At 60.5% G+C, this 27,555-nt stretch overlaps 1 protein-coding gene across 1 annotated transcript; it reads left to right on the forward strand.

The window, feature by feature from the left end:
• On the forward strand, nucleotides 1-27,404 carry LMOD1 (leiomodin 1). The gene is made up of 3 exons (XM_061161144.1): nucleotides 1-448; nucleotides 24,705-26,138; nucleotides 26,682-27,404. Exons 1-3 carry the CDS (start codon nucleotides 188-190, stop codon nucleotides 26,706-26,708), a joined length of 1,722 nt encoding a protein of 573 aa, XP_061017127.1. The 5' UTR covers nucleotides 1-187; the 3' UTR covers nucleotides 26,709-27,404.
• Nucleotides 27,405-27,555: the final 151 nt, after the last annotated feature.

The following is a 27,555-nucleotide window of genomic DNA, read 5'->3' on the forward strand; positions in this document are numbered from 1 at the left end:
CCAGCCAGGGTCCACTAGCCCTGGGCTCCGGAGGCTGCAGCTCCCAGACCACACTTGGGCACCTGCGCAGGCAGGGCGGGGGAGCCGCGGCCCAGACCAGCAGGGGTCTGCTGCATCCACACCGGCACGCCCGTCCCAGCCACCCAGACCCTGCAGCCCCACAAGAGCAGCGGCCCACTTCGCCAAGATGTCCAAGGTAGCCAAGTATCGCCGGCAGGTGAGCGAAGACCCCGACATCGACAGCCTGCTGTCCACCTTGTCCCCCGAGGAGATGGAGGAACTGGAGAAGGAGCTGGACGTGGTGGACCCTGATGGGAGCGTCCCCCTGGGCCTGCGCCAGAGGAACCAGACCGAGAAGCCGTCCACGGGCACATACAACCGGGAGGCCATGCTCAACTTCTGTGAAAAGGAGACCAAGAAGCTCATCCAGAGGGAGGCGTCCGTGGATGTGAGTGGGGAGGGAGTGGCGGGGAGGGAGTTGGGGGGAGGGGCAGGGAGGGGCCGCGATGGGAACGTGCTTTCCTGAGAAGCAGAGTTCCTGTTGGCAGGGCACTGTCATCCCCTGCACCCCTCTTCGCTGTCTCGTGGAGCGGAGGCCGGGTGTGTTGGGACCAGCACCACGTATCACGCGCGGCTGCGAGCCGCCTGGGACCGGAGGCACCCTTGGGTGGGCGCTATCAGTTGCCTTCTCCCGGCCCTGCACACCTGGCTTTTTCCTCCCATTCCTCCCACCCTGGACAGTCTCCTGCCAGCCCCTCTTGGTGGGCCAAGGCTCACGTTCCAGCCCCCTGGCCGCCTCGCGACCTGTGGACCACGTGAGGTGACGGGTCAGCTGGGCTCCCCAGGGCAAGCTCTGCGCCTCCACCCACAGCTTCCATCTCAGTCCCAGGGGTGTGGAGTGTGTGCTTTCTGGAAGGGCATCTGGAGGGAGCAGCCCCCCTTTAGGGGGTCAGGCCGCTTGGCTGCAGGATGAGCTTTTCCCAGACTCTGGGTGCTCAGCTGCCGGGAGAGGACAGAAGAGGGCAGGGGTCATTGTTGAGCACGTCCACCGCTTCGGGTCAGCTTCCGCAGAGTGGCGTTCTGCTTTCCTGGGTCTCTGCTTATGATCACAGGGGGGCTTTCTTGGGACGAAATAGCCTGGCCTCGCCGGAGGGCGACTTCGTCCGGGTCAGGAGTGTTTGGTGGGAGATCGTCCCGCCGTGCACGGCCCTCCTGCTCAGCGACCACTGGCCACTGCTTCGTGCGCTGTGTGCTGAGGGGCCTGCCCAGTTGGGACAGCAGCCATGGAGCCCGCGGTGGGGCACGCGAGGCCCCCTGAGGGTGGGGGGCGGGGACCCCGTCTCTGCCCTGCCTGCCCCCTGGCCTGAGCGCAAAGTTTCGCCAAGACACTGGGAGGGCGGGAGCTGTTCTGTATTGTGCATTAATATCAAATCATATGCTGGGCACCAGGAACTAGCAAAGCAATAGCATCTTAGGGCAATTATACCTCAGTTTAAAGTCAGGGAGACTGAGGGGAGCCAGGAGCTTCTTATCCTGGGGCAAGGTCCAGGCCCGGCTCTGTGGTGCTGGGTAAATGCTAAAACCCCGAAGGGAGAGGCGGCGGGGGGGGGGGGGGGCATGCTGCAGAGGCTGTGCCTCTGAGGCTGTCGGGACCCACAGGAGGGAAGTGAGGTGCCCCCGGCACTGGCGCCGCTGTCAAGGCCCTGCTGGGCCCCTTGCTCCCAGGCCCTGAGCTCTGAGCCCACAGCTGCAAAGATCCTCAGCAGCACAAAACAGTCCTGATCCGAAACAAGGCGTTCAGGCCGCAGAGCCGGGAAGGGCTCCCACGCACCTGGACGTTCCTCCAGTGGGAGCCGCCCCCTGGCTGGCCGTTGGCACCAGGTGGATACCCGTCTCGCAGGCAGAGCCCGAGTCAGGGGATGTGGTGGGGCCTGGTTGGGGGAGGTGCCCTGGGCCGTTTCCCTTGGGGAGAGGCCCTCAGGCCCCCAGCGCCTTCTCCAGGCCAGGCTCCCGGGGGTGGGAGTATGAGCAGGAACCTGGGACACGGCTTGGTCAGCACCCTTAGCCAAACAGGAGCCTGGTATGAACGCGGCTTTGAAATACCCGGTCTGAGGACCAGCGTCCCTCACTGGGACCTGCCTCGGTCTCCTCATCCCCGCCGTAGGGGCCAGCATGACCAGCTGGTCCTGCTCCTGGGCCGGTGTTAAGCCGGAGGGACTGAGGCACGCAGAGCACTTAGCGAGCTGGGGGGCCGTGGATGCGCGGTAACCGGTGGCTCTGACCTGGTCAGCCTCCCGGGTCAAGGGGCCTGGGAGCCAGGGAGCCGGCCAGAGGGTCAGGGGACCGGTGACTGGCAGGCGGGGCGGGGCTGGGGGTGCCTCTGGAGGAGAGAGTAAGGCGCCGACTGCAACTGACCTGATGACAGTGTTGAGGGTGTGGGCATACTTGTTAAAGGATGCTTGTCTTCCAGATGGGAATACAAAATACCTACGGGAAAAAACCTGCTAGGATCAGGGAACTTGTTTCAAGTCCTGTGGCGAGGGGACCGGGCAGAGTGTCCGCTGGTGGACAGGTGTGCGTGCGGGAGCTGGTGGTGACTGCGGGTGACCGTCGTGCTCACCTCTCTGCTTCTGTGGGTGTGTTGAGATTTCCGTAGTAGAATGTTGGCCGTTCTTTTTTTTTTAATAGACAGAGACCAAGAGCGGAAGGCGGGCCCAGCCTGCATCCTGAGCTCCAGCTCTTCCTGGGACAGGGCCCCCGAGTTCCGCACGCTGGCCATCGTGCGGGGTGGGTCTAGGCGGTGGCAGAGACTTTGCTCTGCTTCTCCCACACCGCCTGCTTCCTCCAGGTCAGCTGTCATCTGTCCTTGGGTCTCAGGCGCCACTGCCTCCAGGGAGTCTTCCCTGATTTCCCCCACCCGCGGCAGGGTCCGGCCCCTTGTCTGATCTCAGTGCTCCAACTCCACGTGTGCCCACCAGATCCCAGCCCATGCTGTCCTCCGGCCGCTTTGTTGCTGAGTCTGCCGTCTTGTGCAGCTCCTGTGGGTCTGAAAGACAGGCTAGCTCTGTCTGGAGAGCAGGGGTCAGTGGGCCCCCCTCCCCTAAAGCCAGGGTGAGGGTGTTGCCCTGTCCTCCCGCCCAGGTGGGAGGCAGCCGGCAGGTGTGTAGCCAAGTGTTCAGTGAAACCCTAGTCCCGGCTCAGGTTTCGGGAACCGGATCCCGCTGGTCAGCTGCGTGCTCTCTTTCCTTCCCAAGGGGGAGGGGACCTCCTGCCTGCCCCCTGCCCCCCCACGTGGCAGGGCCGGGATTAGCACCTGTGCTCAGCCAGGAGCGGGCAGCTCAGCTGGCCTGGAGGAGGCCTCGGTGGGATCCCCCCCGGGGTAAACTCCAGAACCAACCGGAGGCCCCCCACGAGCCACTGCACCCAAGCCTCCGAGCTCCCTTGGTCACTGCCCCCACAGCCCCCACAGCCCCCCACCTCCAGACTCAGCCCCCCCAGCATCCGTGGTACCCCCGCGGGGGGATGTGGAGGAGCAGGGCGGCACCAGCCCTCAGGCTGCCCTTTGCCGGAGCCCTGGGCAGCACGGCTCCTTGCTTAAGGAGATTAACCCCGATGGGTACACAACCAAAATAGCCCCGGAGGCCAGGCAGAGGGGCAGAGAGGTGATGGGAGGTGCCGGCGGGCACCAGGCGAGTCCAGGTCCCACCCTGGGCGAGAGCTGCCTCCGCCCGTCCAGGCTGAGAAAAAGCCACTGGCCATTTCCTTTTTTTTTGGCCATTTCTTAAACTAGGTGGTAGGATCCGTGTGCGTTTGTTTTAATCACTGTTAATCACTGTTCTCACTCGTGTATTATGTAGTTTCTTCCGTCTATATAGAACATTCACTTTAGTGAATTTTGAGCACGCGAAGCTCCTGCTTGCAGCCTTCGGCTGCCCCCGGGGGCTGGTGGCCTCCTCAGCAGGGGTTCAGCTTGGTCCAGGGGATAGAGGGGAGGGGGGCAGGACCACGGAGATCTGGACGCTGAAGCCCAGCAGTGCTGGGGGCACAGATGGGCAGGGCTAGGTGAGCGTCCCACTGACCAACAGGAGGTTGCTACCAGCAGTGGGCAGGAGGGGGCTTAGGGTCCCCAGGGCGGGAGCAGAGCCCACACCCACCGTCTGCGCCCCCCCAGGAGGCTGGAATGTCTGTGTCAGACCACAGCTCAGCTGGGCCCGGGTGCTCGGAAGATGGGGTCCAGGCCGCTGCACTCACAGCAGCAGGGGAGCACCAAAGCATAGCTTGGTGGAGGGGGTGGGGAGGGGGAGTAGTTGATATTCGACGCCTGCCAAGCTGGATAAACAGGAATAGCCTTTCCAGATCATTCTGAGCTTGTTTACCAGACCGCTCCTGGTGTAGATGGTAAAGGAAGAAGGGGTCTGGATTCAGAGTCTGTCCCCCTGGGACTGACTGGGGTGGGGGGCGCCCTGGTGTCTGGAGCCCAAAGGGTCTAGGTGGGACTCTGCTCCAGCCCCTGACCAGCTGGGGAGCTCAGCTGGTCCCCTTAGGAAGTGCTCAGGACTTCCTGGACCAAAGGCCTCATTGGTGTGGCTCCCTGAGTCAACAGTATTACCCGTCAGATGACCTTGGAGGGGACTGTGACCTTGGAGGGACTGTGATGGGTGCTGGACGTGGCACAGAGACTTCCCCTCCCCCCCAATACTGCAGATTTTAAGCCTGGGTTTGCGCCAGATCAACTTTTTCTCAATCTCTCATGAGGTCAAAAAACACCCTGCTGGGGCCAGTGAGGGGCTGAGGGACAGTGTCCGGGAGACCAGTGAGAACGGAGTGTTTCATTACTTCCTGCCCCCACTCCCACCCTGTGGCCTGGTTTCTTGAGCCTCTGCCTAATTATCTTACGCTCAAGGGCCAAGTCCCAGGGCTGGATGCGAGTGGGGCAGGGGAGATGAGGGAGGTTTTGGCTGTGAGCCCTCCTTGTCTCTGGGGTCCCTGCAGAAAAGACCCACTGGTTGTCAGGATGCTGGTCACAAACAACTAGGAATCGGACGGCCTCCTGCCCACACCCCCCTGTCCCCCTCCCACCCCCATCCCCCAGGGGGGTCCTCCGCCTGTCATGTCCTCAGCCTGTCTTCCGCATCCCGCACAGGGCCAGCAGGACCCCTCCTGCCCTGAAAGGAGGACCATCCTGACACAGAGGGTGGCAAGCTGGGCATCAGGGCAGGGTCTCCAGAGGCAGCTGGGCTCAGACTCAGACCTACCCTTCGCTCTCTGAGCACAGGATGCTCATCCACGAGACGGAAGTCATGCCCATCACCGTGCACAGAAGGCACGCGGCAGGCTTGGGGCTGGGGCCGGGGGCTCCACCCTCCCTCCAGTCCCTATAGGCAGGGTTCTCGGACTGTGTTTGCGTTTCTAAGGAGACAGGCGGATTCCACCACATCATTAACTCTCCAGCGACCGAGTGAGTTTCTAGCAGGCACTGTCTAAATGCTGGGACAGAGTAGTGAGGAAGACAAGGGGCCATGGTCCTGAGGTCATGTTCTAGTGGCTGAGACAGACAGTGCTTGTACAGACCATTCACAGCATCTACACACAGCACAGGTAACATCTGTTTGTTGTAGAGAATAACCTAGTTTTAGGAAAGAGTGTAGGACCAACCTTCTTGGTGGGGGCGATTCCAACCAGGCATCAGGGAAGACATCGCCCAGAGGTGACAAGGAAGCAGGCCTGGGGTGGACTGAAGGGTCAGCCACGGACTATCCAGAGGGCAGGGCAAACACAAGGCCTGCAGCAGGAGCAGGTATAGCCATCAGAGGCCAGCCAGGCCTGTGACTGGAGTGGGGGAGCCCTGGGCTAGGGCAGGGGTGAGACTGGGAGTAGGCTGGATTCAGGTGAGGTGCGGAGGGGCTCAGGCAGAGCAGGAGGTTCAGGCGATGCAGGAGGTTCAGGTGATGCTGGAGGGCCAGGTGATGCAGGAGGATCAGGCGATGCAGGAGGTTCAGGTGATGCTGGAGGTTCAGGCGATGCTGGAGGGTCAGGTGAGGCAGGAAGTTCAGGTGATGCAGGATGTTCAGGCGATGCTGGAGGGTCAGGTGAGGCAGGGGGTTCAGGTGAGGCAGGAGGTTCAGGTGATGCTGGAGGTTCAGGCTATGCAGGAGGTTCAGGCGATGCTGGAGGGTCAGGTGACGCAGGAGGTTCAGGTGATGCAGGAGGTTCAGGTGAGGCAGGAGGTTCAGGTGATGCTGGAGGTTCAGGCTATGCAGGAGGTTCAGGCGATGCTGGAGGGTCAGGTGACGCAGGAGGTTCAGGCGATGCAGGAGGTTCAGGTGAGGCAGGAGGTTCAGGTGATGCTGGAGGTTCAGGCGATACAGGCGGTTCAGGTGATGCTGGAGGTTCAGGCGATACAGGAGGTTCAGGTGAGGCAGGAGGTTTAGGTGAGGCAGGAGGTTCAGGCGATGCAGGAGGTTCAGGTAATGGAGGTGGGTCAGGTGATGCTGGAGGTTCAGGTGATGCAGGGCATCACAGAGCAGCCTGGGGCGCTCCCGGTGGGTGGGATGGTGTTGGAGGGTTTTGAGCAGGGGAGAGATGTGATCTGATCTCCGTTTTTAGAAGCATCCATTGTTCTGCCAGCTGCACCAACGGCAGGAGGACAAGATTGGAGCTGAGGGGTCTCGCAAGAGCTCAAGGATGGTTTGGGGAGAAGTGCTCAGATACGGGAAATGTTCTTCAGGTAGCACAGCCAGGACTGAGTGACCTTTTGGGGTCCAGAGAGGAGTGGGAGGGCCTAGTCTGGTCTGAGCCAGGGGTACATCTGGTGCTGTTTACTGACATGAGGTGGGATTTGAGGTGAAGGGTGCTCGAGGAGCTCAGCAGACCCCACGGGGAGTGCTGGGTTGTCAGGTACAAGTCCGAGCTGGAGCCTGGGAGCCCAAAAGGTTGAGGTGATGCCGAAACTCCTGAGCCTAGAAGAGGCTCTGAGGGAGCAAGTGTGGACCAAGGACCCTGGCCCTCCGGCAGGGACTCTCTGACTCACCAACGTCTCAGGTGCTCAAGGAGGAAGAGGGGCACTGGAGGAGCCTGGGGAGGGGAACGGGCTCCCGGGCTTGGGGCGGGAGCACCCGCCGCTTCCGTTCCAGCTGAGAGAGGCAGTAAGGTGAGAGCAAGAGCCGCTGTGATCACTGGGAAGACAGGAGCCACCAGGACCCGGACAAGATGCATGTGCGGGCATGACTGGGGGCCTCCCTGGCCGCCCAGGGTTATGACTTCGCCGTCTAATGCAGAGGGGTGTGGGCTCCATTCCTGGTCAGGGAGCCAGGTCACACATGGCTCTGGACCAAAAAAGCAGAGCATACACAACCGAAGCACTATTGACACAAATTCAATGGACACTTTAAAAATGGTCCACATCCAAAAAAAATTGTAAAAAAAAAAATAAATAAATAAAGAGTGGACTTGAGGAGGACACAGGGGAGAGGGGAGGCCTGCAGACAGGACCCGGAGAAGCTTCCTTCCGAAAGGAAGTGAAGAAATGGGCGGCAGTCGGAGGTCAACATGGATCCTGGGAGTACTTCTTTAAAAGATGGGCTGTTACAGCATGTTCTGTGCTGTGAGGAGGGTCAGTAGTGGGGGAGACCCTCAGGCACCTATGTACTGCAGGGGGGTCACCTCCCACACTGAGGGGGCTCGGCCTCTCATGTGTGGCTGGTGCCCGTGCCGCTCTGGGGGACATGGGAGAGCCGAGCAGGGGGCGACTGATGGGCAGGAGCTGTGAGGCTGTGGTCAGAGGTCCCAAGAGAAGTGCTCAGTGCTTCCTGGCCTGCTAGGAAAACACGAAACGCCCCCAACGTGAAACCTGGCCTGTGAGCGCCAGCAGCAACAGCTGCCAGAGCTGCCCCCAGGCCCAGCAGACTATCTCCAGGGCATTGGTCCCTGTCCCCAGGCCACCGTGCCCAGTGGGGGGCACCTCTCCGGACAGCTGGCGGTGGGCCAGGTCCAGGCTCCCTCCCTGCCGGAGGGTCACTAGTGCGCAACCTCGGGGGAGCTCTGAGCCTCAGACAGCTTCACTTTCTTTCCTCCTTTTATTCTTCAGCGTCTTGTCTATATCTTATGGACAAGAATGGTTTTTTTTCTAGCATGTTTGTATTGAAATATAAAATACAGAAGTGTACAAAACATGAGTATAGACTTTCCCGATTCTCACAAAGTGAACAAGAGCCAGTGTTGACAGCACCCCTACCCCAGGCCTCCTCCCTGCCCCCTGATGATTCTGCCCATTTTGAATCATATTTTAAAATTGTAGAGTGTGTCCTGTCACCCATCTTTACATTTGTGAGATTCAGCCATGCAGCTTTGTTTTTTTTTTTACCGTTACTGCTATATCTCCTTGTAAGAATATACCATAATTTACTTATCATTTAGCAGCTGACGGACACATGGATTGTTTCCACTTGGATGGTATTACAGACCATGCTGTTATGAACACTTTTGTGCATTTTTGAGTGCACCTATGATTTCATTTCTGTTGGAGACAAGCCTACAAGTGGAACTGCTGGAACACAAATGCGTAAGGAAGTTTCCGTCTCTTTCCTGGTGAACGGAGATGCCCCTACCTAGTCTGGAGTCTCTGAGGATGGGACAGAAAAATTTTCAGAGGGTCTCACCTAGTGATCTGTGGACAGTGGGCATTTAGTCAAGCGATGGCCCTGGTTGTCACCTCCCCTGGAGCCCATCTTTGAGGGCAGCCGGATGCCTTCGCGTCTGGGGACACCACCCGGCCAGGCCCTCTGCTCAGATGCAGAGCTGCACTGAGGCCCCTGGGGTCAGTCTCTCCACTCCTGGACTCTCCCGGAGAAGGAGGCCTCCTTCATCCAAGGCAGGCAGACCCTCCGCATTCAGGCCCTTCAGCTTCACCTCCTTCCCCGTTTAGCTTCTGTCTTAGTCAATCTCAGCATCAGCCTCACTGCTCACGCTTGGTCCCTGCTTTCCATCACCTGCCTGGACGAGACTCACCCTCTGGCCCGCCTGCCCAGCTCTCTTCAGACCTGGAGAGAACCACACGACAGCTGTGTCAGGGTGTGTCAGGGCCACTGTGGGTGGCGCATGGCCTCAGCCAGGCCCCCAAGCCCCCTCTGCACCCCGTCGCTTCTTCCAGAGTCAGCCTCCCTCCGGGGGCCCTCCCACCCCAGCGCTCCTCACCCCCCAGACCCCGGGGTCCCGAGAAACCAGAAGCCTTCGGGTGAGAGAAGCTTCACGTTCCTCTTCTGCTTCCTTCAGACCCGTCGGCTTCCGAGGGCGTGAGGGCTCCTGCCTCCCATCTCACTCGGGAAAAGCAGGCCAGCCGCCAGCTCCTCCAGCGCCCTGCTCCCCACACGCCTGTCTTCTCTCCAGGCCTGCTTCTCGCTCTGTCTCTCCCTGCGTGTGTCTCTGTCCCTGCTCTCTCCCCGCCCCCCGCCCCCACAGGACCCAGCACCGTGCTCCCCACCCCGGCCACACTCCTGGGCACGTTGGCCGGTCGGTCTGGTCCGCGCTTCCTCTGCCCCGACTGCACCTCGCCCCTCGGTGCTCAGACCAGCCCTCTGGCTTCCTTTCCGCTCCAGCTGTGCCCGCCCACCTTCCCTGGGGTCCAGACGCCACTGCGTGCAGAGCCCTGCCCTCCGCCCGGCCGCGGGTTCCCCGCAGCCCCCGGGCCGGCCTGCCCGCCCGCTGGCCCAGTTCTCTATTCTGAGTCCAGATGGTTCACTTGCCTCCTGGACTCCTCAAGTGTCTCAAGTTCAACTGGTCCAAGAATAAATTAATCATCACCACCCTGGAGCCTGCCTCCCCCTGTGCTCTGCTGAGCAGGGGGCTGCCTCCCGCTGCCATGCCCCCAGTTCTCCTGGCAACAGAACCCTGATGCCCTGGCCTCCCGGCCCCGTCGCCCACCCCGCCCCCCACCCCCCATCCCTCCCGACTCTGTGTGCAGGGTCGGCTCCGCACACACCCGCACACACCCACACACGCCCGCACACACCAGCACACACCCGCAGGCCGAGGGGACGGAGGAGAGGTGAGAGTGCCCTTCTCACCCTGCTTGACGGGACTTGCAGAAGTTATCAATTCATCTCTGCTCTTTGGAGACTATTGGAAAACATGACTTTGTGTCCAAAGCCTCAAATGGAGAGAGACTTGGCGTAAACCCTTTTTTCCAGTTCTTGTAACAACCCATGGAGTCATCCATGAGTTTACACCCCGGGGCCCCTGCGCCCGGAGAGGCCCAGCCCTCTGTCCCCTCAGTTTGTTCGGGACAGAGTGAGCCTCAGGGACTCAGTTTTAACTTCCCTTCTTTCCTTCTCTGGATCGTCTCTTACCAGCCCCCCAGGGACCCGAGGTCACAGGCTGCATTTTTAGCCAGACCCACTGAGTCCTCCTCTGATCTCGGGGCCCCCGAGACACACTAAAGGGATTAGCGACCAGCCCCACGTTCAGGCAGCTGGGCCATCGGCACCCGTCACTGGCTCGCCCTGAAATGTCTGCAGGACCTGGCAGTTTTGCCTCTAGACCCAGAGAAGGAGGGGCTCCTGCAGAGAAGTGGCTTCAGGCAGGCCTCCCCTTGGGCCAAGTGCGGCCTTGCTCGTGGCCTTGCAGGCCCACCCGCGGAGAGGCCGGGGTCCAGACGTGCTGGTTCTGACATGCTCGTTCTGACCCGGCCAGGCACGCTGTACCTCATGAAGCCAGACGGTGAGGCTGGAGCGAGCAGGGAGCAGGCCATTAGAGATGAGGATCAGCTTTTCCCTCCAGGGCTCTGCAGGAGGACCAAACCTAGCAGAAAATTAATCACATGACTATTTCCTCAGTTCTCCCAAAGATGCTAAATAGCTGGTCCCTTTCGTTCGAAACATGGAGGAAAGAAACTAATTCGCTACATACACTGGACACCTTAGGGCATTCTCCTGCAATCCCCACGGACATGGGCTGACCATTTTGCCTTGACCTTTACTCTTTGCCCCACAAGGGGTGAGCTGTTTTGCTTGTATCAAATGTCCCCGAGATGGATCATCTGCCCTACTCCAATGGTAGAGGACTCCCACTTCTGCGCCCTGTCCCGTGTATTATTTAGTAATAATGTACACTATTGCCGAACCACCAGGACAGTGTCCACTAATGACCCAAATGCCGAGGACACCGGTGTCTTAGTGGTCAGGGTTCCTGCAAGTTAGGGGAGGGGGAGGCTTTGTGTTTTACTCCCTACCCCTGTCACTGGAGGTGCCATTTCTTCAAAGAACAGTTTATCTTAAACCTTTTATTTTGTATTGGGGTATAGCTGATTTACAATGTTGTGATAGGTTCAGATGGGCAGCAAAGGGACTCAGCCATGCGTGTACACGTACCCGTTCTCCCCCAAACTCCCCTCCCAACCAGGTTGCCACAACACATCAGACAGAGCTCCCTGTGCGCTGCATAGGCAGCCGTGCTTGTCGGTTATCCATTTTAAACCCAGCAGTGTGTCCACGTCCACCCCAACTCCCTAAGTACCCCCCCCACCATCCTCCCCCCCAGATACCCGAATTTCCTTTTCTGAGTCTGTGAGTCTGTTTCTGTTTCCTAGGTAAGTTCACTTGTATCATTTCTTTAAAAGGTTAATTCATAATTGTGGTGTCATAAGGCTTATTATAGATGATATCAAAACATAGGGAAAGAGAGGAAACAACCCGTGATTCTTGCCTCACTAGCTCAGCGAGGCAGCTGCGGTCACGTCTTGGGCGTGCAGGTGTGTGCACATGTTTTCTTTTGTCGCTGAGGTCACTTCATGCACAAACACACATACTCACACACGTGGTCTCCTGCTTGATGTGATTACTATTTGCTTATCACTTGGTAGTCATCACTTTTCCACATCACTGAAAGTCCTTCCTGAACATCACTTTCAGGGCCATTCCCCTCCGTTGTACAGCTGGGCTGAGCCATTTGCCTATATTTGGACATTTCCATGGTTTCCAATAAACGCACTTTCCAAGTCCCCAAGCAGATCCTAGACATGGGCTCCTTCCCTTGGCCTTTGGCATCCGTCCCCAGAGACATGGAGCCAAACCCCAGGATAAACAGAACTGTTCACACACTGTTCCCAGCTGAGCCCCGTGAATAGATAGGCGAGACAGACTCGGGAAGGGGAGGAAAAACAGCCTGGACGCGGGAGACGCTGGGGCTGATGCTCGCCCCAGGATAGGAGATGAGAGGCTCACCCGAGCTGCCAGCTAGAGGATTGAGGTCCTGCCGGGTGGCAGCCATCCGCCCCAGGACCGGGTCATCTCTGCGCCGTGATGGGGCAGGCGTGCGGCTTCTCTCGGTCGTGGGAGCAGAAAATTGTTCCTACTGACAGAGAGGATGAGGTTCCAGCCTGGGAAACTGCAAGCGTGGGGAGATGTCAAAGGGGCCCCCTGGGCACCCTCTTGCTTCTGAGAACCCAAGGGCCCCCAAGGCCCCAAAGCCCAGGCACCAGTTCCCACCTCAGAGGAGCAGAGGATGGGGTCCTGGCCCCGCAGCTGCAGGCAAGCTCTGGGACGTCCCGGGACGCCCACCCACCAGCCCCAGCTGCCCCCGACGGGCTCACCCACACACTGTCTGAGTCTCATCAAATCAGTCTTGCAGTGTAGACGGGATAGGCAGGGTTTAGCCTGCTTGTCAGACACAGGAGCCAGGGCCAAGGAGGTCACCCAGCTGCGATGGGGAGCATCTCCAGCGTTTCCTCCTGACTTCACGTCAGCAGAAGGAAGCCTCTTGGCCTCCATTCGGGGCCTCCCCTTGAGCGGGGTGCAGGCAGTGTGCCCGCTGGGGCAGGGGGTGCATCTGGACCCGCTGGCCTGGCCACCTCGCCCTCAGGGGTCTTGGGCGGGCTCCTCCCTGACACAGACCCAGAGCTCCGCCAGCTCCCTCCCATCCCCAAGGTCCCCCAGCTGTGGCTCCACCTGCCCCTCCCGTGCTGCCGGGTCACTGAGGGTCTTTAGGAGTCACACAAGCCCTTGGTACTTAGGGCTTTGGTGCTTGTCACAGATGGGAAGGAGGGGAGGGAGGGGACCACCCACACCAAGCAGGTGCAGTCACTTTGGACCTGCCCTGCTCCGCGTGGGACCTGTCCCCGCAGGCGGGGCGGGGGGTGACAGTTACCAAACTCCTAGGACTCAGTGGGGAAGAGACTATAAGGTGTCTCATTAGGGATCTTATAACGATCACAGGTAGAAATCATTTTGGGATGGGTTCAAAACATTTTTTTTAATTGATACTTTTAAAACACAGGATTTATTAGAAAATCTTGTCATCACCCCTTCCTGTGTGTGTCCCCAGGGCATATATTCATAGAGAGGAATCTGACATGGGCTGGGTGTCTGTGCACGTGTGTGTGTGCACATGTGTGTGTGCACACTTGTGCGTGTTCTGGGAAATGGAAGAATAGGATTGATTCAAGGTTGTTTAGTCAATGCTCAGAAATTTCAGTCTGCAAGGTTAGTGACTCTGCCCTTTCTAATTCAGGGACATTGAAACTTCAGCACACACAGTATTAAGGTTCATTTCACTTGTATCTTTTTACTCTTTTAAATGTGGCTACTAGACCATTTAAAGTTGCTGGTGTAAGCCCCATTATGTGTGCAATGGATTTGTTGTTGTTTAGTCACAAAGTCGTGTCCGACTCTTCTGTGACCCCATGCTGTGGGATTTTCCAGGCAAGAATATTGGAGTGGGTGATGGGGCTGGTCTAATATAGTATTTTCAAGAATGATCCCAGGCACATAGGCTCGTTTCATATTTTCAGTCCTTTATCTAGTCTTTATCCTTTAGAAATGAAAGCAAGAGGAGATAAACAGTATGTAAAATAAGATTTTGTTCAGTATAACCCTTCTATCATTGTTTTAAGAGGAAGAGCTCTTCTAATTATCTTTAAATTTTTATTGTGATAATTCACATACCATAAAATTCAGCCTTTAAAGTGTGCAATTCAGTGTTTTTTTCTAACTAAATCACTAATCTGTGCCACCGATTCCATTCCCTAATTCCAGGATATTTTCGTCGGCCCCAGAATAAACCCTGCACCCACCGCAGCTCCTCCCCAGCTTCCTGCCCCCAGATCCCGGCAACCCTGCCAGTCTCTGTGGCTCTGCCTGTCCTGACAGTCCCGGTAATGGAGACGCACAGCACATGGTCTCGGGGTCCGGCTCCTTCTACTTACCGAGCTTTCCGGGTTCACCGGTGTTGGACGTGGCACTTTATTGGTCTCACAGCTGAGCAGTCTCAGCTTGTATGGAGACGGCACCCTGAGTTTATCCAGCAGCAGTGGAGGGATGTGTGTGCTGGTTCTGCTTTGTCCTGCTGTGAGCAGCGCTGCCGTGGTGAGCATCTGTGTGTGTTCCGTGTGAGAGGTTTGCATGGACCGTGGCTGTGCGTCACCTAGGGCTGGGATTGCTGGGTCGAAGGGTAACTCCGTGCTCAGCTGTTTGGTGACTGCAGGCTGGCTTTCCAGAGCACTGCGCTGACATCCCTCCAGCTGGGCATGAGAAGTCTGGCTTCTCCACCACCTCACTTAGTGAGCTGACTTTTCCCACAGCCATCCTATCTGGGGTGAAGCGCTCCTCAGTGGCTTTGCTGACCTCAGAGGACACAGGTTTATTTCGGGAGACAAGATGGCCTGCACTCGAATCCCTGCCCTCTTCCTGACTCTCCTTCTCCAGAGTTGCCCCCTTATTCTTGTGGCTTCGCTGTTGCTCCCACACCTACCACCCTCAGATCTGCCTCTCAAGTCCAGGTCTCTCTCCTGAGCCATCCACCTTACAGGTCATGCTGGGTTGTCCTGGACCAGGAAGCGATCATCCCACGTCCCCCAGCCCCCCATCCCACCCCCAGGTGTCCCAGCCCCCCACTCCATCCTTCTTCAGACGGTTTAAAGCGTCACCATCTCTCCAGCCAACCGAGCTGGAAATCCTGGGACCAGTTCCCACTTGACCAAAACTCGTCCACTGTGCCGAGTGGGCATAGAATTAGCCTCCTTGTGGGCACTGCTCAGCCTCAGCCCAGGTCACGTCGCACAGAACTGTCTCCCTGCACACAGGCCGAATGGCCCCTCCTTGTGTAAATGTGCGCCTTTCTGTCACCCGCCCTATGAGGCCTACGCGTGCAGTCTGGGGTCTGCAGTGACTTGGCCCCAGGGCGCGGTTCCTGGCTCAGCCTCTCCAGGTGCAAACCCCCGGGTGCGCTGTGCCCCGTCGAACCGTCCCACGGGAGCGTCCTCGCCTGCTTCCTGTCCCAGTTGAGCCTCTGCAGGGGGGTCTCTGGGAGGCTCCTCTTGGCCCCCTCCCCTGCGTGATGAATAGAGAGGCTCCTGTGTGCCACAACTAAACCAATAAACTGAAAAACTAAGCGGCCCTCACCAGCGCGTTCCGGACTCGCAGCTTCAGTCTGCCGAGGGTGGACGTGGGACTGCGGGGCCCACGGAGGGCAGAGGGCAAAGCCACTTGTTTGTTTCTAGAAGTGCTTCCCCAGTTTCTCCAAAAAAGGGTTTGCTACAAGCTTCTCGCCATGACTCACCAGACCGGTTGGTCAGAGACTCAGGTCCCTGAGGACCACAGAGACACCAGGCCTGGCCTTCAGGGCCAAGGAGCCGTGGCCAGACCCTTGCTTCTGCCCAGGAAGAGGCTCCGAACCACCCTGGGGGGAGTCCTTCCCAGGGCCAGCCCATTGCAGCCGTGGCCCCTGCTGACCGGAGCCCACTCCCCTTCAGGGAAGCGCCCAGTGACAGCAGACAGCCCCTCCCTTCTTTGAGGCTCTCTGAGCTCCTAGCAGGGGGTCAGGCCCCAAAGTTGCCCCGGGAAGGTCTCCCGGCCCTGTCTCTCTCATGGAGTGCTGGCCCTGAGGATGCTGGGCAACCAAGGGGTAGAGTCTGGTGGGGTGCTCCGTGTGGGGGCCAGGCCGCCCCTTTTCCAGGAGAAGCTGCTCTCCGCCTTCCACTCACAGGGCAAATTAGACGCAGAGCTGGCCTGGCCACAGGCTAGATGGTGTAGATGGTGCCCTGGATCCCAGGTCTACAACCTCCCACCATCCAGGGAAGTAAAAACGAACTGTTCACTGACCTAAGAGGAGGTGCCCACACCCCTCCAGCCCTTCTGGGAGGCCCAATGTTTATCACTGACTTCCTAATCGCTGGAGCTGGGCCAGGCAAGGGTTGGGCTCCACGGAGGGTCCCGGCACAGTGCGGCCAGGCTGTGTGATGTGGGGTCACCGGCCACCTCTGTCCCCACCCACCCTCCACCCCTGGCCTAAGGCATCTTGGCTTTTTTTTTTTTTCCTATGAAACTGAAATATTTATTTATTTGACTGCACTGGGTCTTAGTTTTGGCAAGTGGGTTCTAGTTCCCCAGTCAGGGATCGAACCCAGGTCCCCTGCATTGGGAGAGCAGAACCTCAACCAATGGACCACTGGGGAAGTCTTGGAAACGGAAATATTTAAAGGCCATTTCTTGTGTGTGTGGAACAACTTTTGTTTTTTTCCTGATCATAAAAGTAATTCAGACCTTATCTGTTTGTTTGGGAAAGTGTTAGACGGCCAGTCCCTAACACACACCAGATAAACCCGGCAGGACTCAAGGGCTGCACTGAGACCCTTCGTGGTTGGGGTTGGGGTGAGAGATTATCAGCAAAGAAGAGCAGGAGCCTCTGAGCAGGGGGAGCGGCTCTGCAGAGGCCCAGCTCCGTCCCCTCTGTGCTGGCGGCGGGCTGGCAGCGGGCGGGGGGTCACGGTTTCTCCCACGGGGGCTGGCAGGCCTAGGCTCAGAGAGGCCCGAGGCTGTGGTAGGAACGGACCTGGGGGAGGGCAGGCCCTTGGGAGTGTCTGCAACAACCCTGGTGAAGGCGACAGGAGCCTGGACCAGAGGCGCACGAGGGGTTCGGGGGCTCGGGGGTTAGGCAGTCAAGGCAGGACCTGGCTTTGGTCCAGCGATGCCACTTCTGGCTGCAGATCCAAGAGGAAGAAATTCTGGGTTCGGGCTCTTGGAGGGTCCCGGTCAGGCAGGTGAACTGTCCGTTTGGAAGGACCTCCGCCTCACTTTTGCCCACGAACCTTGCTCGGCGATGATGGGGTGAGAACTGGGTCCGTGGACAGGTGACTCCAGCCCAGAGGGGAGCCGCCGGGAAGGCAGCGGGAAGCCAGCCGGTGGGCGCCCGGCCGAGGGGTCCGGTCCTGAGGTTCACAGATCTCTGGTTTGGAAGGGCACACTCGGCCTCTCCCCGCTGCCCTGCCTTTGGGACAAAGCAGTGAAAGCGGAGAATCAAATGTCAAACAGAGTAAGGTGGCTGTCAGCAGCCCGGCCTCCAGCCTCCCACTGGGCCTGGGGCGGCTCCTTCTGTTTAGTCTCTTTCACGGCTGTCCTGGCCGTCCTGGCGGCAGCTCTGAGCTGCAGGCCTGTCTGCCTCCCGGCTCCCACTGCCCACCAGCTCCGAACATTCTGGAGGCTGGGGCCTAGCTGACCTAGGGCCTCTGGGCTTCTGCTGGGCTGGGCCTGCTCAGTGGAGGCTGTGAGGAACGCAGCGGTCCCCCAGCTGTCCGTCTTTCCATAGGATGGCGGGCCCCCCGCGTTCTCGCCCAGCAGCCCGCCTCACTCTGCCCACACGTCAGACCCGTGGCCTCAGCGGTTCTGGGCTGCAGGGGGGGGCGTGGCTGGGAAGGCTGGTCAGGGTCCTCAGAACCAACCACCCAGTCCCAGTCGTCCCGTGCTCGGCCCTCCTTACGCACACGGGCCCTCGGCGTTTCTGTCTCAGCATCCCGCCGTGTGGGAAAACTTACACGGGAGGTGGAGATCAGGGCTCAAACCCACTCCTGCAGCAGTTGAACAGGAAGCCCAACGGCTTCCAACCTTCGTTCCCACTGGGCTGCGTCCCCTTCTTGCCAACCTACCTAGGCAGAGGCCGTGGGCACCCCTGGTCTAGCAGAGGCCGTGGGCACCCCCCCCCCGGTCTAGCAGAGGCTGTGGGCACCCCCCAGCCTAGCAGAGGCCGTGGGCACCCTCCCCCGTCTAGCAGAGGCCGCGGGCACCCCCCAGTCTAGCAGAGGCCGTGGGCACCCTCCCCCGTCTAGCAGAGGCTGCGGGCACCCCCCAGTCTAGCAGAGGCTGTGGGCACCCCCCAGTCTAGCAGAGGCCGTGGGCACCCTCCCCCGTCTAGCAGAGGCCGCGGGCACCCCCCAGTCTAGCAGAGGCCGTGGGCACCCCCCAGTCTAGCAGAGGCCGTGGGCACCCCCCAGTCTAGCAGAGGCCGTGGGCACCCTCCAGTCTAGCAGAGGCCGTGGGCACCCCCAGTCTAGCAGAGGCCGTGGGCACCCTCCCCGGTCTAGCAGAGGCCGTGGGCACCCCCCAGTCTAGCAGAGGCCGTGGGCATCCTCCAGTCTAGCAGAGGCCGTGGGCACCCTCCAGTCTAGCAGAGGCCGTGGGCACCCCCAGTCTAGCAGAGGCCGTGGGCACCCTCCCCGGTCTAGCAGAGGCCGTGGGCACCCCCCCAGGTCTAGCAGAGGCCATGGGCACCCTCCAGTTTAGACGAAGCCATGGGCACCCCCCCTGTCTAGACAAGGAATCCAGGGGGACCAGGGATGCGACTGCTCCCCGCACGACCCCACCCCTCGGCTCCTTGGGGGACTCCCACTCTGCCATCCCTACACCCTGGGCTGAGCCTGGCGCCCAGCACAGAACTGACCCTCCATGTGTCCTAATCTTGGGAGCCCAGGGGACCAACGCCAGGTGCGTCCAGTGCTTTGGCCACACCAGGGAGGGTGGCGAAGAGGCCAGGAGATCTGAGCTTGACCGCCAGACCCCCTCACTCCCCTCCTCCAACACGCCATCTGCAGAACCTGGAAAATGTTAGCACCAACCCCCGGAGTCTGCTCACCCTGTGCACACTCTGTCCAGAAGTGGTGAGTGCTCTGTGTTTATCTCTGAGGCTCTATGGTGACGCGACAGTCGTTTGGGAAGACACAGGCTCGTGGGGACAGCGCAGCCCGAGACCCTCGGGGAGGTCATCCCAGGTGAGGCCCCCAAGTGTCATGCTGAGCCTGGAGCCCAGCTCACTCTGCCCACCTGGACAGACAGATAGACAGAGTGCTCAGGAGTAACTGGACGGAAGGCTAGCGTCAAGGCCTCAGGGCAGAGTTTGGGAAGCAGGACGCTGGGTGGAGGGGAAGAGGTTCAAACCCCAGGGCTGGAGGCCCGGCCTCCACCGGGGGCTGTGTGGTCTTGGGCTTCAGCTGCATCTTGTGCGATCTGGGGACGAAGACAGTCTCACAGAGCTGCGCTGGGGCAGGGGTGGCCGCCGTCTGCACAGTGGGTGTCGGACGCTCCCTGGCTGAGGGTTCAGAGAGTGGGGGCGGGGGGACAATGCCCTCTACAGACATGACCGAGGCTGGGAATGACCGAGGTCCCCACTGGCAGGATGCTGGGGGCCCCCCATCCCCAGCCAAGCCATCCCCAGGCGGCCCCGATGCAGCCCAACCTCTCCAGGGCGGCCCTTCTGAACCCCTCGCCCGCAATCCCTGGGCTCAGAGCCTGTCAGGCTCCAGGATGCCCTGGCAGAGGCTCTCCTCTGAGGCGCGCGCTCCAGGGCAAGCCCACGGGTGGGGCTGCAGGCTGGGCCCCAGCCCTCCCCTGGGTCCACATGGACTGCTAGGGGACGATGCCCCCGGCCGCCCTCCAGACAGGCCCTGACTCCATGTGGCCTCGTGCCGGGAGCTGGGAACGTGGAGCGTCCGGGCCTCAGACAGCTAGAGAAGGTGCCGTGCCCCCACAGCGCAGGTCCCAGAGCCCAGCCAAGGATGGAAACCCCACTCCCCACCCCGCTTGCGGGGGCCAGCCAGCTGCCAGTTACGGGCTGTAGCTGAGCATGCGTACAAGCCCTGGGTGCCCCAATTATGCTTCTGAGTAGAGCGCCCTCCTTCCTGGGGTCCCCGAGCTCCAAGCTGGGTCGGGTTTCCTGCAAAGCTGGCGAACGCTGCCTGTGCACCAGGCAGAGTCTTCCCCACCGCCCTCAGGCCTGCGGCTTTCTCCGGGAAGCTCAGCTGTGGCAGAGCCACAGTTCGGTCCGACGAGCTAGCCTTGGCCTCCCTCGAGGCTCCTGCCCACAGACCCCCAGGGACATGGGCACTGCCGCCCCTTGACTCCCAGCCCCAGGAGCACCCTGAGGAGCTCCCCCCAAGGCACTCCCGGAACTCGTGGACTCCCCCGGAACTGAACTTCGGGAGAACCCAGGCTCCTGTGCCTGTGGAAAGCAAGGGGGCTGGAGGGGGTGAGTCCTGGGGACTCCAGGTCCCCAGGAGTCCTGGCCCTGTGCTCCCCCATCCTGTCGTCACGTCTGCCCCCTAAGGGAGCTGCCCACCCGGGGACTGACAGGGCCCCCAGCCCATGGCCAGCTCCATCCCCGCCCCCCGCCCCGTCCTGCCCTCCCGTGTAGACAGACAGCCCTGACAGCTGCAGGACTGACGTCGGGGGTCCTCAGGGGCCAGAGCCTCACAGGAGAATCAGGGTGGGGCGAGGGGGGGGGGCGGGGGGTGGACACGAGCCTGGCTGTGAGACTCTGAGGGGCTGGTGGGGAGGGCTGGGGCAGGACAGGAGGGAGAGCTAGGGGGTTTGAGCACGGAGCAGGAAGGCCCCGGGGCTGCTTTCCCAAGGAGGTGGAGCCTGACCCAGGAGGAGCCGGAAGCAGCCCAGGCCTGGGTTGAGGGGAAAGGCAGATGTCTAAGGGGCCCTGCCGCACCCCGAGGCTGTCAGCACCCCCAGGACTTCGGCGGAGGCTGGGAACAGACAGCGGGCAGTCAAGTACCTGCCCCCAGTTAGGATGCTCCTGACACAGACCCTCAGGCCCCCGGCAGCCCTGGGGACACAGACCGTCTGGGCAGCATCGCTGGGTCTTGCTGTGAGGCAGGAGCAGAGGTCACCCGACCCTCGCGGCCGTGCCCCCTCCTAGACAGCAGAGCTGGTCCTGCACCCCTGCACTCCCTACCCGCTTTGGAGATGTTCCCTGGGCTCTCCTCCCTCTGGGGGCCTGCAGACGCCTCCTGCAGGTGCCTCAGGCCAGGATCCCTCCTCCGCAGGTGACAGGTCACAGGAAGGACAGAGGGGACCTGGGCTCGCAGGGCACAGGTGGGTGGTCAGGCCTGAGCGAGTGCGGACGTGGGGCAGAGGAGGGCTTGGCCTTTGCCTTCTGGGGTTTTCACTTTTAGGGACTTCCTGACAGACAGGCTCCCTCTGTCTCCTGCTTTGGCAGCGCAAGGGGGAAAGGCTCTCCCTGGCCAACCAGACAAGACGTCCGGGAAACAGGGCAGGCGGGGCCTGAGGTGGGGGACAGACACTGCGTCCCTTCTGCCAGAGACCTGTCGCCGGATCCTGGCCAAGCGAAGGCACAGAGCAAAGGCCTGAGGAACTTGGGACCCAGGAGCTGCTTCTGACCCTGACCCACCACAGGTCTCTGCCACGCATCACAGGTCCTCATCAGTTTTTCCAAGGTCATCCTTTCCACTCCCCTGTCTCCACGAGGAAGTCCCAAACCACCCCCGTGGCTTCCCTCGACCCGAAAGCGTCACTGCCTAGCCTTGTCCAGAGGCCTGCGGACCTTCACCCATGGAGGTCTTGTCCCCCCGCCCAGCCCTCCCAGTGGAGGGGCCAGGGGCAGAAGCACAGCAGGACGCACCCCCAGCTCTGGGCTGGCTTCTCCTCAGATAAGCAGGGAGGAGCTGCTGCCCAGAAACCAGGCCTGCAGGGCGCGGGCCACTTCTCCTTTTAAGGCAGCATCTGCGTCCTCAGCCCCAGCCCCACTCATTCCTGACTGTTTGGAGGAAATGATGATTAATCAACACCCACTGCCCCCCCCTTGCCTGTTTTTCATTAGGTTCTTTTTAAAGGGCTGGCGCACCCCCTCTGGAGCAGACACGCAGCAGGTCCCAGCCCACGAGGTGTGGGGGAGCCCGTGAAAACAGAGAGAGGGGAGAGGGAGGGCCAGAACGTGCTGGGGGCGGGCGTGGGCACCAGGAGGCAGGCTCACCCCTGCCAGCAGCGGGGATGTGGGGCTTTGCCCCCCACCCCCTGGGAAAGGTCAGAAGTTACATCGAATTGGGGGCCACAAGTGAGACAGGCTGCAGCATGGGTTCTCCCAAACACGGGGTGAAGCCAGCCAAGCTATCTCTCTGGATCCCCAGGTCCCCCTAGGCGAGGCCTGTGAGCACCGTGGGAACTCTGGGGGTAGCGGGCATCAAGGCTGCCCATCTGGGGGCCTCACCTCCGTCTGGGGCCAAGGGCCCCGGGCCCAGCCTCAGCCCAGCTCTTCGAGTGGACAGCATCCGTGATGGAGCCACTCTGAACCTGGGGGCAGAGGGGCTACCTGGCCACCTGTAGGTGGGTGGTCAGAGCGTCCTACAAGGGCTGACCGCAGACACCCCCTACACACACACCAGGCCCCTCACCCGCCTTGTATTTGCAAGCTTCTCTCCCCCTTTTTGAATCAAGGCACAGTCACACCCGTCCTGCCCAGGCTGAAGCTGCTCTAAAAGGTCACCTGGTTCTGGGAGCCCAAGAGTGAGTGGGGGGGTGGGGGGGTCGGGCCGTGCGGTGACCCAGGCCTGCGGGGCAGGAGGGAGGGTGCATTCCAAGGCCGTGGCTCACCAGGCCCGGTGCCCTGCAGAGGAGCCAAGGATGTCGGCTGCTAAATACACCCCAGGCCAGTCCCCAAGGGCTGCGCTCCCAGCCCAAGCACACACTGTTTCCAAAGGACTGAGCAGCACTCCAGTTCCCCCCGGGGGCGTGGTGGGGTGGGGAGGCTCAGAAGGCCCTGGTGGGCTTCTGGCCCCTCAGCCGCTCCTAGAGACAGCACACCTCCCAGCAGTCAGGCCGTCATCCCCCTGCTAAGGGCATGGGGCATCCAGGCTGCCAGCTGCTCTGGAGTCGATCACACTTGAACAGTAAACCTAATAATTCGTCCTCGGCAACTAGCTGCTCCCACGGCTCTCAGAATAAGGTGTTGACTTCATGCCCCAGCCTCCAGCTCAGCGCAGCAGCCCCCCAACGCCGCCCATCTCAGCAGGACCCAGTGGATCCCAGGCTCCTCACAGACAGTGGTGGTCCTTAGTGAAGTGCTTACTGGGAAAAGAAGGGAAATAATGTGGGCTTCTCAAAAAGTCACATATATGTGATATAAAGGAACATCCCATATTGTTACCGTCAGGCCACAGTCTTCAGATTATAAATAACCAACCCCTGAAAACTTTGCGACGTCTACACAATTTTTTTTTTTAAGATGCCATATGCACTTGGTTTGCTTTTAAAATAATTAAGTAAAAACTTAATAAGGTCCCTTGGAGAAGGAAATGGCAACCCACTCCAGTACTCTTGCCTGGAAAATCCCATGGTCGGAGGAGACTGGTGGGCTATAGTCCATGGAGTCACAAAGAGTCAGACAGGACTGAGCGACTTCACTTTCTCTTCATAAGGCTGGTTCAGGAGGTTAGCTTCCTTCAGGTAGGATGCTGGTCATGACAGATTTGATTTTCTGTGGATTCTGTTGTCTTGGGCACTGCCAGGTAGGTGGTTTGTCGTTTGAGGTCACACTTTGAATCCACAGTTGTGGCGTTTTCTGTAGCTTGTCTGGGTCAGCATGAGGGGTGCTGGGCTCTACCTGGGGGGGCTGTCCCCTTGAGCCCCATGGACGGACTGGCTGTCCCTGTTTTCCACTCTGGATTCCTGCAGGCATCTCCTGATGAAGGAGCTTCACGATATCTCTGGTGGAAATTTCTAAACAATAAAATATATTTCTCAAACGGAAAACAAACAAAAAAAGGACCTGGGAACCAGGGTCTTAGAATGCACCCCTTCGCTCCTCCTGCCCCCAGGCCCGGGTTGGCCACACTGCTGGGGACACGTGGGGACTACGGGGTGCAGAGCCCCCCTCCCCTCTCTCTAGCGCCCAGAGCCTGGCGACCCTGCAGAGCGCCTTCTAGGGCTGAGACAGGAGGGGTGGCGACCATGCCTTGACTCAAAAGGAAGAGAGGTGCTCGGAAATACATGCTTCTTTATTGTTGGCTTCTTATTTCCGTGAGATGAGGATGGTAGGCAGGATCTGTAAATATTCCTAAGTGAGAAAATAAAGTGTGATCAGGCCTTTGTTGCTCTCTCCAACCATATTTTCCTTTGGAAAGGTCTTGGCTGTAAAACCCCAGGACCTGAGACTCACTTGACCTGGGAGCCGGGCAAGGCCCCGGGGCTCTTGCCCAGAGCACAGGAAGCAAGGGTGCCTATAAACCCAGAGATCAAGACAACCGATGCGTGAATGAGTACTGTAAAAAATCAAATGTCGTGCAAAAAAACCCCAAGACAGACAAAAATGTAAAATCTCAAGGAAAGACAGCAGCAGCCTTGGGGATGTTCCCCTTTGCCTCAGGTTCCAGCAAGGCCGAGCAGGTCCCCTGTCCCAGCTGCCCGAGACAGAGAGGGTGGCTCTGGGCCTGAGGTCTGGGGAGGAGGGCTGCAGACCCCAGGGTTCCCTCCGGGGCCTCAGTAGCTGGCGTTCTGAGTCCGATGTCAGCGGGGGCTCCGCATGCGACCCCAGCCCCACACAGCGCTGTCAGTGGAGACCGTCTGAGTGGTCCCCACGCTGTCCCTGGGCTCCTTCCTCTCTCTCCGCAGCCAGCTCCTCATGTTTATTTTTCTTTTCTGCATTCTTAGGAGGGCAAGCAAGTGGAGACCAAGACAGATGCAAAAAAGGGAGAAGACAAGGGCAGAGATGCTGGCAAGAAGCCCCTGGGCCCCAGACAGGACTCAGACCTGGGGAAGGAACCCAAGAAGGGTGGCGTGAAGAAAAGTGTCTTGAGGGACAAGGACGAAGCTGATGGCAGGAGTGCAGAGAGGCCCAAGGAGGAGAAGCTCATCAGGGGCCTGGAGAAGGGCCGGGTCAGGGCTGTGGTGGACAAGAAGGAGGCCGGGAAGGAGGGGCCGGCCACCCCCCGGAAGGATGAGGAGAAGCAGAGGAGTGTGAGCAGAGACAAGGGTAAGAAGGGCGAGCAGCCCGAGGCGGCGAGCAAGACGGCGGCACCCGAGAAGGCCAAGGGGCCACGGACGGGTGAGGATGCCCGGGCGGAGGCCCAGGAGCCGAAGGGGGGACGCGGGGACAGGGTCGCCAGGTCGGAGGACGAGAAGGCCAAGAAGGAGGAGCCCCGCGAGGCAAAGGCCCCCCAAGAAGACAGCAAGACCCCAGCGGCAGAGAAACCTGCCCCTGGTGCCCCCGCGAAGCCTGCCGACGGGCCCGCCAAGGCCGAGGAGGAGGCGGCCCCCAGCATCTTCGACGAGCCCCTGGAGAGGGTGAAGAGTAACGACCCGGAGGTGACGGAGGTGAACGTCAACAACTCGGACTGCATCACCACCGAGATCCTGGTGCGCTTCGCTGAAGCGCTGGAGTTCAACACGGCTGTCAAGGTCTTCGCCCTGGCCAACACGCGGGCAGATGACCATGTGGCCTTTGCCATCGCCATCATGCTCAAGGCCAACAAGACCATCACCAGCCTGAACCTGGACTCCAACCACATCACCAGCAAAGGCATCCTGGCCATCTTCCGGGCCCTGCTGCAGAACAGCTCCCTGACCGAGCTCCGCTTCCACAATCAGCGCCACATCTGTGGCGGCAAGACCGAGATGGAGATGGCCAAGCTGCTCAAGGAGAACACCACGCTGCTCAAGCTGGGCTACCACTTTGAGCTGGCCGGGCCTCGCATGACCGTCACCAACCTGCTCAGCCGAAACATGGACCGGCAGCGGCAGAAACGGCTGCAGGAGCAGCGGCAGGCGCAGGAGGCCCAGGCGGGGAAGGCGCTGCTGGAGGTGTCCCAGGCCCGGTCCCCCGCCCGGGGCTCCCCCAGGCCCTCCCTGCAGCCACCCCCCAAGGCCGCTCCTAAGAACTCGCCGGGCAAAGGGGGTGCCCTAGCTGCACCCCCCCCACCACCGCCGCCCCTGGCGCCCCCGCTCGTCATGGAGAACCTGAGGAACTCACTGTCCCCAGCCACCCAGCGGAAGATGGGCGACAAGGCCCTCCCCGCCCAGGAGAAGAACTCCCGGGACCAGCTGCTGGCGGCCATCCGCTCCAGCAACCTCAAGCAGCTCAAGAAGGTGGGCACTGGGCCCGGCCACGGGGCCAGGCTGAGGGGTGGGCCTGCACCCCCTCCATGGCGTCTGTCCGTCCTCACAGGAGCTTCCTCTAGCCATTCTCCCTGTTTCTCCCGGAAGAGAAGCAGCAGCACCTTCAGACCCTTCCTCCAAGTCCAGCCCCCGCCCCCCCCCCCCCCGCCCCGCCTCGCCCCGTTCCCCAGGCCCACACGGCCTTTGTTTTCCTAATCCCCTCTTAGGGGTCAGGTTACCCCAAAGGTCAGTCCCTCCCTGGAGAGCTGGCTTCTCAAAGCTCAGCCCCGCCGGGTGGCAGAGTCGGGGTCCTTCACCAGGCTGACCCCGCCTCTCCTGACCAGGTCCCTCCTGAGACACAGTGCAACCTTGACTGTCCCCCCAGTCACTGAATGGCATCAAGTTTTTACAGAAAAGGGAAAGGGCCTCCTCTGCCCGCAGCTCCTCTGTTTGAGAGCCCAGGAGGAGAGGAGGGCGAGGCATTCCAGGGCCCCCCAGACCCCCTCCTCTAAGCCGTCTGCTCTGCCCCGACAGGTGGAGGTACCCAAGCTGCTGCAGTAGGACCGGGCTGCAGGCACCGCCCGCCACGCCACGCCTGCCCAGGCCCCGCTTCCCAGGGCCGCACGGACCCCGCCCGCCACGCCAGCTGCCCTGCTCTGGACATCCCTGCCCTACTCTGGGGGAACTGGAGGCCGCGGCCACTCCACGAAGGGTACCTTCTCCCCTCACTTCTTTCTTGTCTCTGACGCTCTCCACCACTGTCTCATTCCTGGAACTGGCGGTTCTGGACGAGAAGAGTCCTACTAGCACGTGACAGAGAAGACGGCACCCCTGGAGCCTGAGTGGCCGGCCAGCTGCCAAAGGCCTAGGAGCCGGGAAGGGGGTCCCTCAGGGGTCATGCGACCTGTGGGTCCACTGCCCCCACGGCCAGGATTCAGGCCTCTGAGGAGCCCTGGGGGCAAGGCCGCTGGGCTGGTGGCTCCCTGTGGGGGGCAAGGCTGTTAGACTGGAGGGCCAAGGGCCAGGGGGAGAGGGCGGAGGGGCTGCGGACACCCCAAACCCCTCCCTGCTAAGCAGAGGACTTGAGGGGCCTGACCTGGTGGGGGGTGGGCTGCGGCAGGGAAGAGAGAACAGACAGCCGCTGGACCTGAAGGCTGGATGCCAAAGCAGAGGTTCCCTCACATTCACCTGCTGCTGTACAGATAGCCGATCTGTCCTCCGTGAGATTTTATAATATATACAAGCCTTCAGCTCTGAGTGGCCGTGCCCGCCTGGGTGCTGTCCCCAGGGTCCTGACGCTCACCCCTGCTCCGGAAACGCAGGCTCCCGGCCCTGCCCAGCCGGCCGCACGGGTGCTCCTCGCAGGGGCCGGACTCAGTCAGGGTGTGCTGCCCGGGGTCCCTGGGTG

The sequence above is a fragment of the Dama dama genome, chromosome 14, assembly GCF_033118175.1.
Source record: "Dama dama isolate Ldn47 chromosome 14, ASM3311817v1, whole genome shotgun sequence".
Taxonomy (NCBI): domain Eukaryota; kingdom Metazoa; phylum Chordata; class Mammalia; order Artiodactyla; family Cervidae; genus Dama; species Dama dama.

What these genes read in the sequence shown, in the direction of transcription:
- LMOD1 (XM_061161144.1), top strand. Translation starts at nt 188, where the DNA reads ATGTCCAAGGTAGCCAAGTATCGCCGGCAGGTGAGCGAAGACCCCGAC. An exon ending in AGAGGGAGGCGTCCGTGGAT is followed by an intron (nt 449 to 24,704) that starts GTGAGTGGGGAG and finishes CTGCATTCTTAG; the next exon opens with GAGGGCAAGCAAGTGGAGAC. An exon ending in ACCTCAAGCAGCTCAAGAAG is followed by an intron (nt 26,139 to 26,681) that starts GTGGGCACTGGG and finishes CTGCCCCGACAG; the next exon opens with GTGGAGGTACCCAAGCTGCT.